Raw genomic sequence first — 13,466 nt, forward strand, 5'->3', positions numbered from 1 at the left:
TGGTAAAGTAACATTATGTTTAGTATACTAAAACAGATTCAGGTAAAATGTTAGTAACTAGTTAAATTTACACACACCACCTAGCAAATTTTTTGTTCAGTAAAAGAACATTGGTCAAAAAATGGGTACCAGACTCATCAATACCAATCCTCCTCCTACCATTAACGGAGCACCGAGTGTGCTCCAAGTCACAGATTCCTGATATAATTCAGCTCTCTGAGTTTGAATCAAGATAGAAGAACACAAGCTCTGGACTCTGGTAAACCAATTGCCTACAAGTAAATGCAACTCTAAGACAGACACTTGCACAAGTCAGCAAAATTAGCAGAATCTCCTACGATGAGAGCAGCGCCAATCATATCGTAATCGTTGTTGTCGATGGCGCTGAATAGCATATATCTCAGACAGCAGAATAATTTAATTTGTCGCATAGTAGTCTAAGCTGGGAATCGTTAGAGAGAATAGACTCGATAATTGACCGAGAAAGAGCTAAAGCTTGAATTAGAAAGAATGATGACACCTATATATCTTTTACTAAACTATCTACACTTTTCCTGTTTCTCTTTGATCAGTGCTGCAAATTCTGCTCTCAATTCAGGTGTTTGCAATTCTGTGCAGAATATGCTCCGCAGCACGCTCAATTCTTCAGGACTTGCTTTATTCAACAGCCCCTTTAATACTGACCGAAATTCTTCACTTTGATGATGCCCTTGCACTGCTATAGTTGCATTGACATTTTCATCCTCTTCCCTATTGATATCAAAAGTAGTTGCACTTGTTTCGCCCCGAGAGAAATTTAATCTTAAAGCAGAATTTTTGCAGTTAGTGTTGTCACCTGAATTTGAGGGTACTGCATGATGCCGGTGGTTCCAATACTCCCTACACCGGTGATTAGGATCAAGAGCCTCAATCGCCTGAAATAAGAAATTTGAAGCAAATCGTTAACAGAGAATGAAAACAATGTCGATCCGATGGCCCAAACGATATTGCAATGCACCAAGAAAGGACAGACATCAAACATCAGGGATTTAAGCAAGGTCCTACCTGAATAACATGAGGTGAAAGAAATCCAAACATTTCCAATCCATTAACTTCCTTCAAAAGATGCAAAGGAAGTGTTCCTCCCAATCTAAGGTTCTGTCTCTCGATTTCTTGGTTTATTCTCTGTACCACCATGTCCCAGCATTTGGTTGCTGAGGTATTAGTGAAGTTTTCACCGGGGGATTCTTCCAAGGTCACCTGAATATAATTCAACAGATTGAACAATTAATACACAACCAATTTGCTTATAGCTCTCTAAATGAGACTCTGTCCTGGAAAAGCTATAGTGCTAGTTTTTGAGAGAACAAACTGAATAATTAGAGAAACTCACGAAATTGTTACTAAATATAGAAAAGCATGTTAAAAAAACTATTAACACTTCAACATGAACTGGAAAGGCACAGAGTAAACGCCGACTTTTGTCGTTTCAAGGAAAACAATCTTGAAACTTAAAATCGTCTAAGGGGAGGTGACTCACCTTGAATAGAGGTCCCAGGAGCCCAGCATCAAGAACTTCTGATGTGTAGGTAACAATACTAGTTGGATTAATCACACTAAAGAATTTAACTCGGCTTCTAAAACCTGAAGAAGTCAAAGAAAGAGAGATTAAAAAAGGTAACCCTCTGCATTAGGAAACTAAAGTTAATCATTTGGTGGTGTCAAGTAATTTTATGTAATACCTTTGGGAAATATGGCCTCCTCGCAGTGCCAAGGCTTTCCAAACATAACTGTTCCAATATTTATAGGTTCAATAAAAGGAACCAATTTGCAAGGAGAACTTGGCCCAGATGGTATCCTTTTATCCAAGTGTTTTAGAGTTTCTACTTTTGAGGCATGGTTGGATGAAAAGGCAGACTGCGACTGTGAAAGATCGACTCCAAACAACTTACTACCATTGGATCCGCTTGTTCTCGCACCATCTTTAACACTTGAAGAGTAATAATTAACCGGAGGGGTGTTTACACGATCAATATCCATTTCCACCGACTCTGATTCATGTGCTGCTTTACAAATGTATTTTTCTTCAAACACTGAAGGATAAGTTTCCTTCAAATCAACGATTATCTTACTATCAGATTCGTGGAGCCCACAACTACCGTTCTCATCAGAAACTATATCAACATTCAAATCAATGCAGCACTCCTGCCCCACTTTATTGTATTTGTTTATCACCATGACTTCACTATTCACAATGTCATTCTGACTATCTGAACTATGGTGGGAAGTATTTAAGCTAAGTGATCCACGATGAGACTGTGACTGCACTACTTCTGAAGAAGCATGACTAGATGAACTGCATGGGACGTCTGTTCTTTTTAGCTTATCCATTATTTTTGGGGACCAAGATGGTTTTTCAATCAATCTGCTGCCCAACTCCACCTTAGCTACAGACTCATCATCCTTCTCCATTTTACAGTAGCTTGAGGCCCATTCTTTAATTGGATCTAATCCCCCTTCTAATGCTCCGACAAGTGTGTGTAAATCATTTATACTATAGCGAAAGAGCACACACCTCTCACCTACTGGACACGAGCAAAAGTTACTAGCATGCTTAAGACATGAATACCGATCAGGAGAACACTTGCATGAGGTTGAAGATAGATATAAGTCGTAGAAGCAGGCATAACACTCTCTTTCACTTTTGCAATCAGTCTCACTTTCCATCTTTTGCAACTTCATATGAGTTGGAATGCAACTCATTCTTTCCTCCTCCATCTTCACCCTTGTCTGTGAATATTGACATGATAACACCAGTTTTATTACAACACGAATCAATTATTAAGCCATACGGCTTAATCAGAGCCAAATTCATATAGACTATGCAAATGAAAACAGAAGATATTGGGAGGAAGAGAAAGAAAGGCTTACCTTGATCACTTTTGTAAGTTCTCCATCTATTCCACACACACTTTTCCAATGTAGATTAATTGGAGTTCTCTTTTCTAGAACTAACATCTCCCAAAGGGCCTTGGCAGCTTCCAGAGCTGAACCAAATAACAATTTATCATGTGAAAGTGATGTCCTATGTCGCTGCGCACTATAAAGTTCTACAGCATTTTGCCCATGAATCAACCAGTCAACCGGTGCCACATTCACAGCCTCAGCACAGTTGAACCCACAATTAAATCCTGCATGATATGCTCTGGGAAAGGTAAGAACAAACTCCCTGGCATTTTGGATCACTCGATACACAGGCACTCCTTCAGATTTGAGTACTGAAGGAGATAATTGAGTGACCTGTTGCAAAAAAAGAGTCATTAAGATTTGACAGAAAGTTTGCAAGTACACCAGTTGACCACATCAAAGTAGAAAGCTAGAACATATAGCACTAGAGATGTCTATTTAACCCACAGGACCGGGGCTTCGGGGTGACCCGCCCTGAACAGTGTGTATAATAGGGGAGGGAGCAGGGAGAGAACTCTTCATTAGCTAACAGGGATTACATTACCCATCCCCGGCTCAATCCCCACCCCACCTTTATATATAAATGTGAGTATATCTATATAAAGGTTGAAGACTATGTGGTAAATATTGAAATTTGAATTTTTAGAAATTATGCAGAACAATATACTATATTTTTCCTTATGAAATACTACTAGATTTATTGGGATGTTTTACCCTTTCTTTAGTAGAAATTATATTGGAAAATGGAAGTTATCCATTAAAAAATTCTTTGAAAGGATATTTTTTTTAAAAATATGGAAATAAAAACAGAAAAAAATTCCCACAAAGGGAATCTCCGCCCCGATCCCCATGAGAATAAATGAGGTAAGAGGCGGGACGGGGACTCATGATTCCCGCTATACAACATTGAAGTCACAGCAGGTGTCCCAAACCATCCAATGAATTGGACTAGGTATGTATAAGGTCCATTACTCTACTGTTGATGGAAAATATGTCCCGAGAATATGAACTATTTGAAAGACAATTTAATGATATCTATATGGATGTATCATTAAGACTGGACGATAACAAACCAACACTTTAACAACTTGCAACTAAGGTGAGATGTTTATGTTTATGTTTGTGGAGTTCATTCTAGTATGGTTAGAAAATAATAAATTGATCAAATTACCAATTCATGAAGTAAATCTGGCTGTTCCTCAAATAAATCAGGCAAATGTTTTTTCATTGCAGCTTCTAAAGAAGATGCGTGGCTTCCAGGAACTCCATACCATACTTTCGGATCGCCCCAGTGCACATAGTTTAAAGAGTAAAGGTGGTGGTCTTCAACATGCTGGAAAAAAATCAGAACAAAAAACCTGGAATGACTTTTGAGAAGAAAATATTAAATTTTTCATACAACATAGGTCAACATTTTCCAAGGCTCAAAAAACAAGTAACGGTGCTAAATATCTATATCCATTTTATTACGAAAGAAAGAAAGATGCAATAGATGATAAATATGCAAAAAGCTGTATGGCTTCCATCATGACAATACGTACTTCTATAACCTTTAGATTTCTACTGGTGTCAAAGATATGAAATAACTACAAGGCATTAATTTTTCAGTGTCTTTGCTACTAAACAAGCTGATACAAAGACTAGGCTGTCATTGTCAATTATTAACAAATTATTGTCCATATTTAAAAGTTAGGAATAAGATACCTAAAGGGAGAGGTGGAGGATGGCAATTTCTTTTGACAAGAGATTTCACTCAACAAAAAGAAAACTGAAGATGAGAGGTCTCCGCTCTTCTTAAAAAAAGAAGATAAACTTACCCAACAAAATGACGAAAAGCACATTCCGACATAAAGCCATGGCACTAGAACTCCGGATATATCACTTTCCTCAAAGCACAGAACAGAACCTGGCAAGCGAGGGAGGTTATTAAGATTCCAACCTGACTTTACATACGGATCTGAACTTCCTTCAGTTACCAGGGATGAGGCCTTGGGAAAGCCACTGCTAAATGTTCCTGATTCTATATCAGCTCCATAGTAAACCTGTAATGTGGCATAATAAAACAGTGATTAGCATGCAAAAATAAAACAGTGTACTCACTGACGTGCAAACATTTAAGAAACACAAAAACTAGTAAAGAAACAATATGTCTATACCTCAACCTCATCTGTAGATTTTTCAACTATCCGCCAGTATTCACCCTCTATATCCTCCACAGAAGGCTCCTGTCTCTTGCTAGATTCAATATCAAGATTTAAATCCTCTCGGCCCTGATTAAGTCCGAAATAACATTCCTTAAAATAGTCTGCATATGCCTGAAAATCTTTGAGTGTGAAGTCTGACCCAGAATTGAATCCAAATTTTTCATCAGACTCGGAAGTAGCATTTGCTTCTACACCAAGATTCGAGATCCTAGCTGATGTACCAGCTTTGGAATGCTTCCTTCGCTTGCGTTTCCGGCCTCTACTTTTCTTTCTCATGGGCTCCCTGTTTTGTAGCAAATCGACTTGCTGAATACGAGTAGAAAACATGGCATTTTCCCATTTACATTTCTCCTTGAGAACACATGGTGGATTCCAAGAAGATGGAGGGACAATCCGGCATATACCATAAGATTCTGCTTGAGGACGAATCTTAGCTATGTATCCAAGTGTATCTTCAAATTCCTAGTGAATGTTAAAAGTGGATTAACAAGAGCGTAAAAGAGAAATACAAAGCTCAACCATAAATCATACCCCAGATACAAACACTAAAGAAATAATAATAAATAAATAAAAAGAAGAAAGAAGCATGTGAAATGTTTCTTCTAATAAAGGATATTACCTCAACAGTAGGATAAAATACAGGCGCTTCATCAATTAAAGGCCTGCATGCTTCGTCCGGTTCCCATCTAGCTGAAATCTGCAACATGACAAAGAAGTTGCTGATAAATGGTACTTAAATTTTTTTGGACAAGATACACACACATCAATCATAATATATAAGTAAATTATATAAGAAAGAAAAATGTGACCCTGGAAGGAAAATACTACGCAAAACTACCTAGCCAAGGAACTGCACCAAGAAGCTCAGAAACAACTCAACAATAAATGTAGCAGGGCTCTCAACAACAATTCAATGATTGCATAAGAACAAATAATTCTAGCCTCTGTCATAAAGAAGTGTCTAAGAAGAAGTGGAATAGAATGCTAATTAGAAGAGCCCCGCATCGAGACAAATGAATAACTTGAAAAAAGATCAACTGGCCAAGAAGCTAGCAAACAGATGAGAGAAAAAGGTGTTCCTGAATCCCAACATCTAAAGTGTGGCCAAGACCAATAAAGCAAAAATTGTAGTGTTAGCTTCCCTCAGATTCTGTTCAAAGTAATTAAATCACAAATACCAACAAAACCGAAGGCACAGAATCCACCCACCAAAGGAAATGCATTTAAATTGGACATTGAGTGTACAAGAAATAGTCTCGACTTATCGCTCTAATCCAAATCATGCATTCTCCCACTTATTACTGAAGTTTTGTGGCTAATCAATTGCCACAGCATCTAAAAATGGTGCAAAAGTTATGTACCTTCTGATGCTGAGGACTTCCCAACCTCTCAGCAGTCTGGCTACTTTTATGACTGCTCTTAGAAGAATGATCCTGGAAAAAGAAAACTCCAGTGAGAAAGGATAATGTATTAATTCTTAAATATATGTCTAGCTTAGCATAACAAAACACGTGGACATCCAGAACAGAAATTAGCTCAAAAATTGAAAAACCATGAAGTGGTAGAGGAGAAAAGTAAAATAAATAAATAAAATAGTCACCCGATGAAAAATCGGTTGTTTTTGTACGCCCCTTTTTATTTTTATTTATTTATTATTATTATTTTGTATTCTTTCATTTATTCTTAATGATTGGTTTCCATCAGGAAAATAATAATAACATTACTAATTAAACAAAAACGCATTCCTAGCGATGGGGCAGGGAAAGTATTATAGTGTGACAAATTAAACAAAAGACCATCAATATTTCAAATAAAATGAATACAAGTCACAAAGTAAAAATAAAAGACCATCAATATTTCAAATAAAATGAATACAAGTCACAAAGTAAAAATAAAAGAAATGCAGCATAGCCAATCTAGTACAATCAGAAGAAAAGGAATAAGACCGTAGAACTTTTTCTGAGAGCAAAAAACAAATAATTGGACCTTATGTATAGAAAACCAAAACCTACTAACCATCTAAATTAATAAGTTTCCTGATAACAGGTTCTTGCAGACAATCAAGTGAAATCTTTTATAAGTTTGAAATTATCGAATACAGATCACTATTAACATTAAAGATCAGTCGAGATCATGACTCGACTTGGATTCCTAGTGAATAAATTGGTAACTGAAAAAATATATATGTTTATAGTGCCTAGGGCTCAGGCCATCAAAAGAATATTCAAACCAGTCGTTACAAAAACATCACCAACAAGAAGTTAACCTATGATCACCAGGTAAACAAACAAAAGTCAGAATAAAATTCGAGAACAGAAGTTAAACGAGAAGAAACTACAAATTGTATTCTAGAATAGAAGGAGAAGAAGATCTGTGCAATCAAAAGGTCAGATGCTGCTTATTTACCAAAACAACAAGGATAAATTTCCATCACACATTCAATATCAAAAGAAGAAATCACAAATCTCACCCCTTTTGCCTCAGAATCTGCTCTCAATTTAATCTGGTCCATAGGCTGCAATAACGTGAAAACCTAATTCATCAACCCCACATGCAAATTAAAACTCGTATGCAAAACCATGAAAATCTGCGAAATAATAAGAGAAAAGAAGGTCTGCATGTGCCTAATTAAGCTATCTGCAGCAATCACATATCATATTCACGACAGAAGTTAATAAATCTAGTGATTACCCTCGATTCAAGAGAGCTACAAACGGAAAAGCATTCCGGGAAGGAATATATGTCGACTGTCTCAACCAAAAGCTTTAATGGATGCAAATGGGTTGATTTACAAACTCACACCCTCAAGAATTACAACTGAATTCGAAGAACAATCGGAGAAAAGAAAACCCAAATGATAATCAATTGCATGCGTTCATCGAAACCCAGTTTCCAAAATTTCAAAAGATTACCCAGAATATTGACATCAAATGGTTGATAATATTATTAAATACAAATTTTGACCCAGTAAAAGGAGATTGTTCGGTTAGGAAGAAACGGACAATCAGAACGATTTCATTAGTAAACATGGAAGGAAAAGGAAACCCCCCATCATATAAAAAATAAAAAAAATAAAAAAACGAAAAGAAAGGAAAGCATAGGTTAAACGCAATCCATTGTTTGCACAGGAAGCTTGAATTGAAAAACGAAAAAAGAAACAGAAATAAACAGAAACGGAATAAATAAACAAAAAGTTAAAAAAGAGAAGAAAAACAAATGGGTACCTCAATAAGGGTAAAGCCTCAAAGGGGTTGAGGTTGAATTGAACCCCAAACCGAAACCAAAACCGAAACCGCACCCGCAATCCTTCTTCTCTCTCCTCTAAAGTTAATTACGAAAAAATCGTAATATGGAATAGTAATAAGAACAGATAATGAGAGAATTAATGGCGGAAGGAGCAAGTAAATAAGGCAGGAGGAAGAATAAATGGGAGGTAGTTTCCAGAATGGATCGCTTGTCTGAGAATTCTGATATGAAAGGCAAAAAATAACAGAGAAACAAAAAGGGAAGATAAGAGCCTGACAGAATCAAAGGTTAAAGAAAGAAAAAATCACAGAGAGAGAGAGAGAGAGAGAGAGAGAGAGAGAGAAAGAGAAAGAAAACCCGCTAAAAGCACGCGGTTTAACGGAAAGCGGTGAAATCGAAACCAGCCAAGAACTGAAACGAGGCTGATTTTTGAAGCGGCTCGTTGGAGCTCGTGATTCAGCGCCCCAATTCACTTCAATCCAATCCACTCCAATTCAATTCAACCTAATTCAATGCAATTCAATCCAATTCAAAAAGAGTTTTCAAGTATGGTTTACCGATTCAATGGTCGGTGTTACAGTGGTGATATGTATCGTACAATGTACTCAGAAGCCTTGGATTGCAATTCAAGCAATTCGATCAGAGGAAGAGAGAGATAAAGAAGAAGGAGAAAGCATCTCTGCTTCAATTCACGGATCGAATACAAAACCTTCGAATCCCCTCTTTTTCGTTCTTATTCCCTTCTTTCTTCAAAAATCCTTCCCTTTTTTCCCCGATTTCAAAATATTTATTTTAGGAATGTTTTTTTTCTTTTCTTTTCTTTTTTTATAAATTAATCTTATTATAAACACCTTTTTAAAACTTTAAAATATAAAATTAAAACCAAAATTACCATCCCACCCTTAATTTTATTTTAAATTATATAAATTTTATACCAATTATGTACATATTTACCCCTTATATTTAAATTTTTTAATTAAATTTTTAATTTTGTGATTATCGAAACTATTTTAACCATCATAGAGTTAAAAAATTGAATTCTAGTATTAAAAATTAGTCGATTTAATTTATTTAATTGTCCCGTCATAGTACGTGAGTAATAATTAATTTAATAAATTAATAATAAAGATCTTTTCCACATTAAATTCTAATANGATAATGAGAGAATTAATGGCGGAAGGAGCAAGTAAATAAGGCAGGAGGAAGAATAAATGGGAGGTAGTTTCCAGAATGGATCGCTTGTCTGAGAATTCTGATATGAAAGGCAAAAAATAACAGAGAAACAAAAAGGGAAGATAAGAGCCTGACAGAATCAAAGGTTAAAGAAAGAAAAAATCACAGAGAGAGAGAGAGAGAGAGAGAGAGAGAGAGAGAAAGAGAAAGAAAACCCGCTAAAAGCACGCGGTTTAACGGAAAGCGGTGAAATCGAAACCAGCCAAGAACTGAAACGAGGCTGATTTTTGAAGCGGCTCGTTGGAGCTCGTGATTCAGCGCCCCAATTCACTTCAATCCAATCCACTCCAATTCAATTCAACCTAATTCAATGCAATTCAATCCAATTCAAAAAGAGTTTTCAAGTATGGTTTACCGATTCAATGGTCGGTGTTACAGTGGTGATATGTATCGTACAATGTACTCAGAAGCCTTGGATTGCAATTCAAGCAATTCGATCAGAGGAAGAGAGAGATAAAGAAGAAGGAGAAAGCATCTCTGCTTCAATTCACGGATCGAATACAAAACCTTCGAATCCCCTCTTTTTCGTTCTTATTCCCTTCTTTCTTCAAAAATCCTTCCCTTTTTTCCCCGATTTCAAAATATTTATTTTAGGAATGTTTTTTTTCTTTTCTTTTCTTTTTTTATAAATTAATCTTATTATAAACACCTTTTTAAAACTTTAAAATATAAAATTAAAACCAAAATTACCATCCCACCCTTAATTTTATTTTAAATTATATAAATTTTATACCAATTATGTACATATTTACCCCTTATATTTAAATTTTTTAATTAAATTTTTAATTTTGTGATTATCGAAACTATTTTAACCATCATAGAGTTAAAAAATTGAATTCTAGTATTAAAAATTAGTCGATTTAATTTATTTAATTGTCCCGTCATAGTACGTGAGTAATAATTAATTTAATAAATTAATAATAAAGATCTTTTCCACATTAAATTCTAATATAATTACAAAATTTAATATTTAGAGAATAAATAGAAGCTAGGTTGAAAATTATGGATTTATGTTATTGTTAAATAAAATTAATGTTTAAATTTAATTTTGAATTTATTATTTTTTTTTTTTTATCAAAATTGAAAATTGATTTTTTTAATTATCGATTGTAATTTTGTTTTGTTATGAAAATTTTGAAAATTTTGACTTTGACCTAAATGGTTGAAATCCATCGTTTACCATCCGTGGAGACCAAGTTTTCTCTTAAATATTTTTTTTTTTTAAATTAAATTTCGAGCGATAATAATTTATAATTAATAGATTTTCTAATACTGTGAACCCGGATACATGAATGAACTGATACCGATTCGAATCAAAGTGGTCAAGCTTAAATGAAATGAAAGTTACTATATGTATCAATAAGGTGCACATTTTTTCTCGGTGACTCAATCATAGAAACTTCGTTCATAAGAAAGAGGGGTATCTGAGTCCTTATTTGAATCTCGAACATAGGTCATTACAGATAATCCTAAAAATTTTGAAGATTATTTCTATGTTGATGTATATTTCATGAAATCATGGTGTAATCGAGCTTGAACCTCTTTATTTTCATTTTAATAAGTAGGATGTTCAAATTCGATGACCTGAAAAACTCGATCAACCCAATCGAACTTGTACGGTTCCGATTGGGTTTCGGACTGGGTTATGTAGAATTAGGTTCAAAAATATATAAAATTTTTATGGATTATTCTTAACAATTTAGGATAAACTTACATCGTAGAAACCTTAAATAAAATAATAATTATATATCTAATAATTTTTCTAACTATTTTAGTATTTTCTTATTAAAATAATTTTGAATTGATTTTAAATGAAATAAAATAAAATTGTTATATATGTTATTGATATAATTATTAATTTGTCACGTTAAATAGGTATTTTTAAAGTTATTTTCAAATTGATATGGTTTTAATTTTATTAATTTATTATTTTGCCCACTTAAATTAATAAAAAAAATATTTTTAAACTTTATATTTTTGTCTAAAAATACCTCTAAATTTTTAATAATACCCTTAAACTTTAAAAAAAATTTAAAAATAGTTCGTTTCAGATAAAAATAATTAATATTTTATTTCAAAAATACACTTAAACTTTAAAAAGTTTTTTTCAAGAAAAAAAATTAAAAAAAATGATTATATTTTAAATTGTAGATTTTTGTTGACATTTGCAAACAATAAATTGCATATATTTCTAATTATACCTTTTACTGTCGTTGAAATTAGCGTGACAGCACTGTAAATTTAATTTTTTAAATATATGAATAAACTCAAATGCGTTATTAATGCTAACGGAATTGTATAATTTTTGTGGGTTCATATTCTAATGAGCACAAAATGAGTGATTTATGTTCTAACGGTAAAAAAAAAAAATTACAAGTTCGAAACAAAATAAAACAAAAAAAGGTAATGCGATTTGAAAAGAAACACTACCATATTTGACGACAAGTCAATAGGAGAAAAGTAACCTCGAGATAGAAGGTAGTTGAGGAAAAATCGGAAAACGCCATTTATGAGAACTTTATTCCCTCAACTTGCGCAAAAATAAACACGGAATCCTCCCCTCCCTTATCTCCTAAACCGACGTCATTTGTCAGAACTTTACTCTCTCAACTTGCGCACACAGTAAACACGAAATCCTCCCTCCCTGATCTCTTAAACCGACGTCATTTGTCAGAACTTTACTCTCTTAACTCGCGCACACAGTAAACACGAAACCCTCCCTCCTAAACCAATAGTTTAATACTGAGAACTTTATTCCCTCAAACCACGCAATAATAAACACGGAATCCTCCCTCCCTTATCTCCTAAACCGACGTCATTTGTGAGAACTTTANAAATTGTTATATATGTTATTGATATAATTATTAATTTGTCACGTTAAATAGGTATTTTTAAAGTTATTTTCAAATTGATATGGTTTTAATTTTATTAATTTATTATTTTGCCCACTTAAATTAATAAAAAAAATATTTTTAAACTTTATATTTTTGTCTAAAAATACCTCTAAATTTTTAATAATACCCTTAAACTTTAAAAAAAATTTAAAAATAGTTCGTTTCAGATAAAAATAATTAATATTTTATTTCAAAAATACACTTAAACTTTAAAAAGTTTTTTTCAAGAAAAAAAATTAAAAAAAATGATTATATTTTAAATTGTAGATTTTTGTTGACATTTGCAAACAATAAATTGCATATATTTCTAATTATACCTTTTACTGTCGTTGAAATTAGCGTGACAGCACTGTAAATTTAATTTTTTAAATATATGAATAAACTCAAATGCGTTATTAATGCTAACGGAATTGTATAATTTTTGTGGGTTCATATTCTAATGAGCACAAAATGAGTGATTTATGTTCTAACGGTAAAAAAAAAAAATTACAAGTTCGAAACAAAATAAAACAAAAAAAGGTAATGCGATTTGAAAAGAAACACTACCATATTTGACGACAAGTCAATAGGAGAAAAGTAACCTCGAGATAGAAGGTAGTTGAGGAAAAATCGGAAAACGCCATTTATGAGAACTTTATTCCCTCAACTTGCGCAAAAATAAACACGGAATCCTCCCCTCCCTTATCTCCTAAACCGACGTCATTTGTCAGAACTTTACTCTCTCAACTTGCGCACACAGTAAACACGAAATCCTCCCTCCCTGATCTCTTAAACCGACGTCATTTGTCAGAACTTTACTCTCTTAACTCGCGCACACAGTAAACACGAAACCCTCCCTCCTAAACCAATAGTTTAATACTGAGAACTTTATTCCCTCAAACCACGCAATAATAAACACGGAATCCTCCCTCCCTTATCTCCTAAACCGACGTCATTTGTGAGA

The 13,466-nt window shown here is 33.8% G+C and overlaps 1 protein-coding gene across 11 annotated transcripts; it reads right to left on the reverse strand.

The window, feature by feature from the left end:
- LOC111782647 (lysine-specific demethylase JMJ18-like) lies at positions 1-9,170 on the reverse strand. 11 transcript variants are annotated; one of them, XM_023663435.1, is made up of 13 exons: positions 8,954-9,170; positions 8,375-8,471; positions 7,621-7,665; positions 6,512-6,583; positions 5,770-5,847; positions 5,103-5,612; positions 4,764-4,988; positions 4,118-4,279; positions 2,911-3,279; positions 1,722-2,769; positions 1,520-1,623; positions 1,045-1,239; positions 1-914 (listed from the first exon to the last, which is right to left on the reverse strand). In XM_023663435.1, the coding sequence occupies exons 3-13, from the start codon at positions 7,660-7,662 to the stop codon at positions 540-542; spliced, it is 3,180 nt and encodes a 1,059-aa protein (XP_023519203.1). In that variant the 5' UTR covers positions 7,663-7,665; positions 8,375-8,471; positions 8,954-9,170; the 3' UTR covers positions 1-539. The 11 variants fall into 11 exon arrangements, with proteins under 11 accessions (XP_023519203.1, XP_023519202.1, XP_023519198.1 ...); XM_023663434.1 differs by having other exon boundaries at positions 8,375-8,617; XM_023663430.1 differs by having other exon boundaries at positions 8,375-8,868.
- Positions 9,171-13,466: the final 4,296 nt, after the last annotated feature.

The sequence above is a fragment of the Cucurbita pepo genome, chromosome LG20, assembly GCF_002806865.2.
Source record: "Cucurbita pepo subsp. pepo cultivar mu-cu-16 chromosome LG20, ASM280686v2, whole genome shotgun sequence".
Classification (NCBI taxonomy): domain Eukaryota; kingdom Viridiplantae; phylum Streptophyta; class Magnoliopsida; order Cucurbitales; family Cucurbitaceae; genus Cucurbita; species Cucurbita pepo.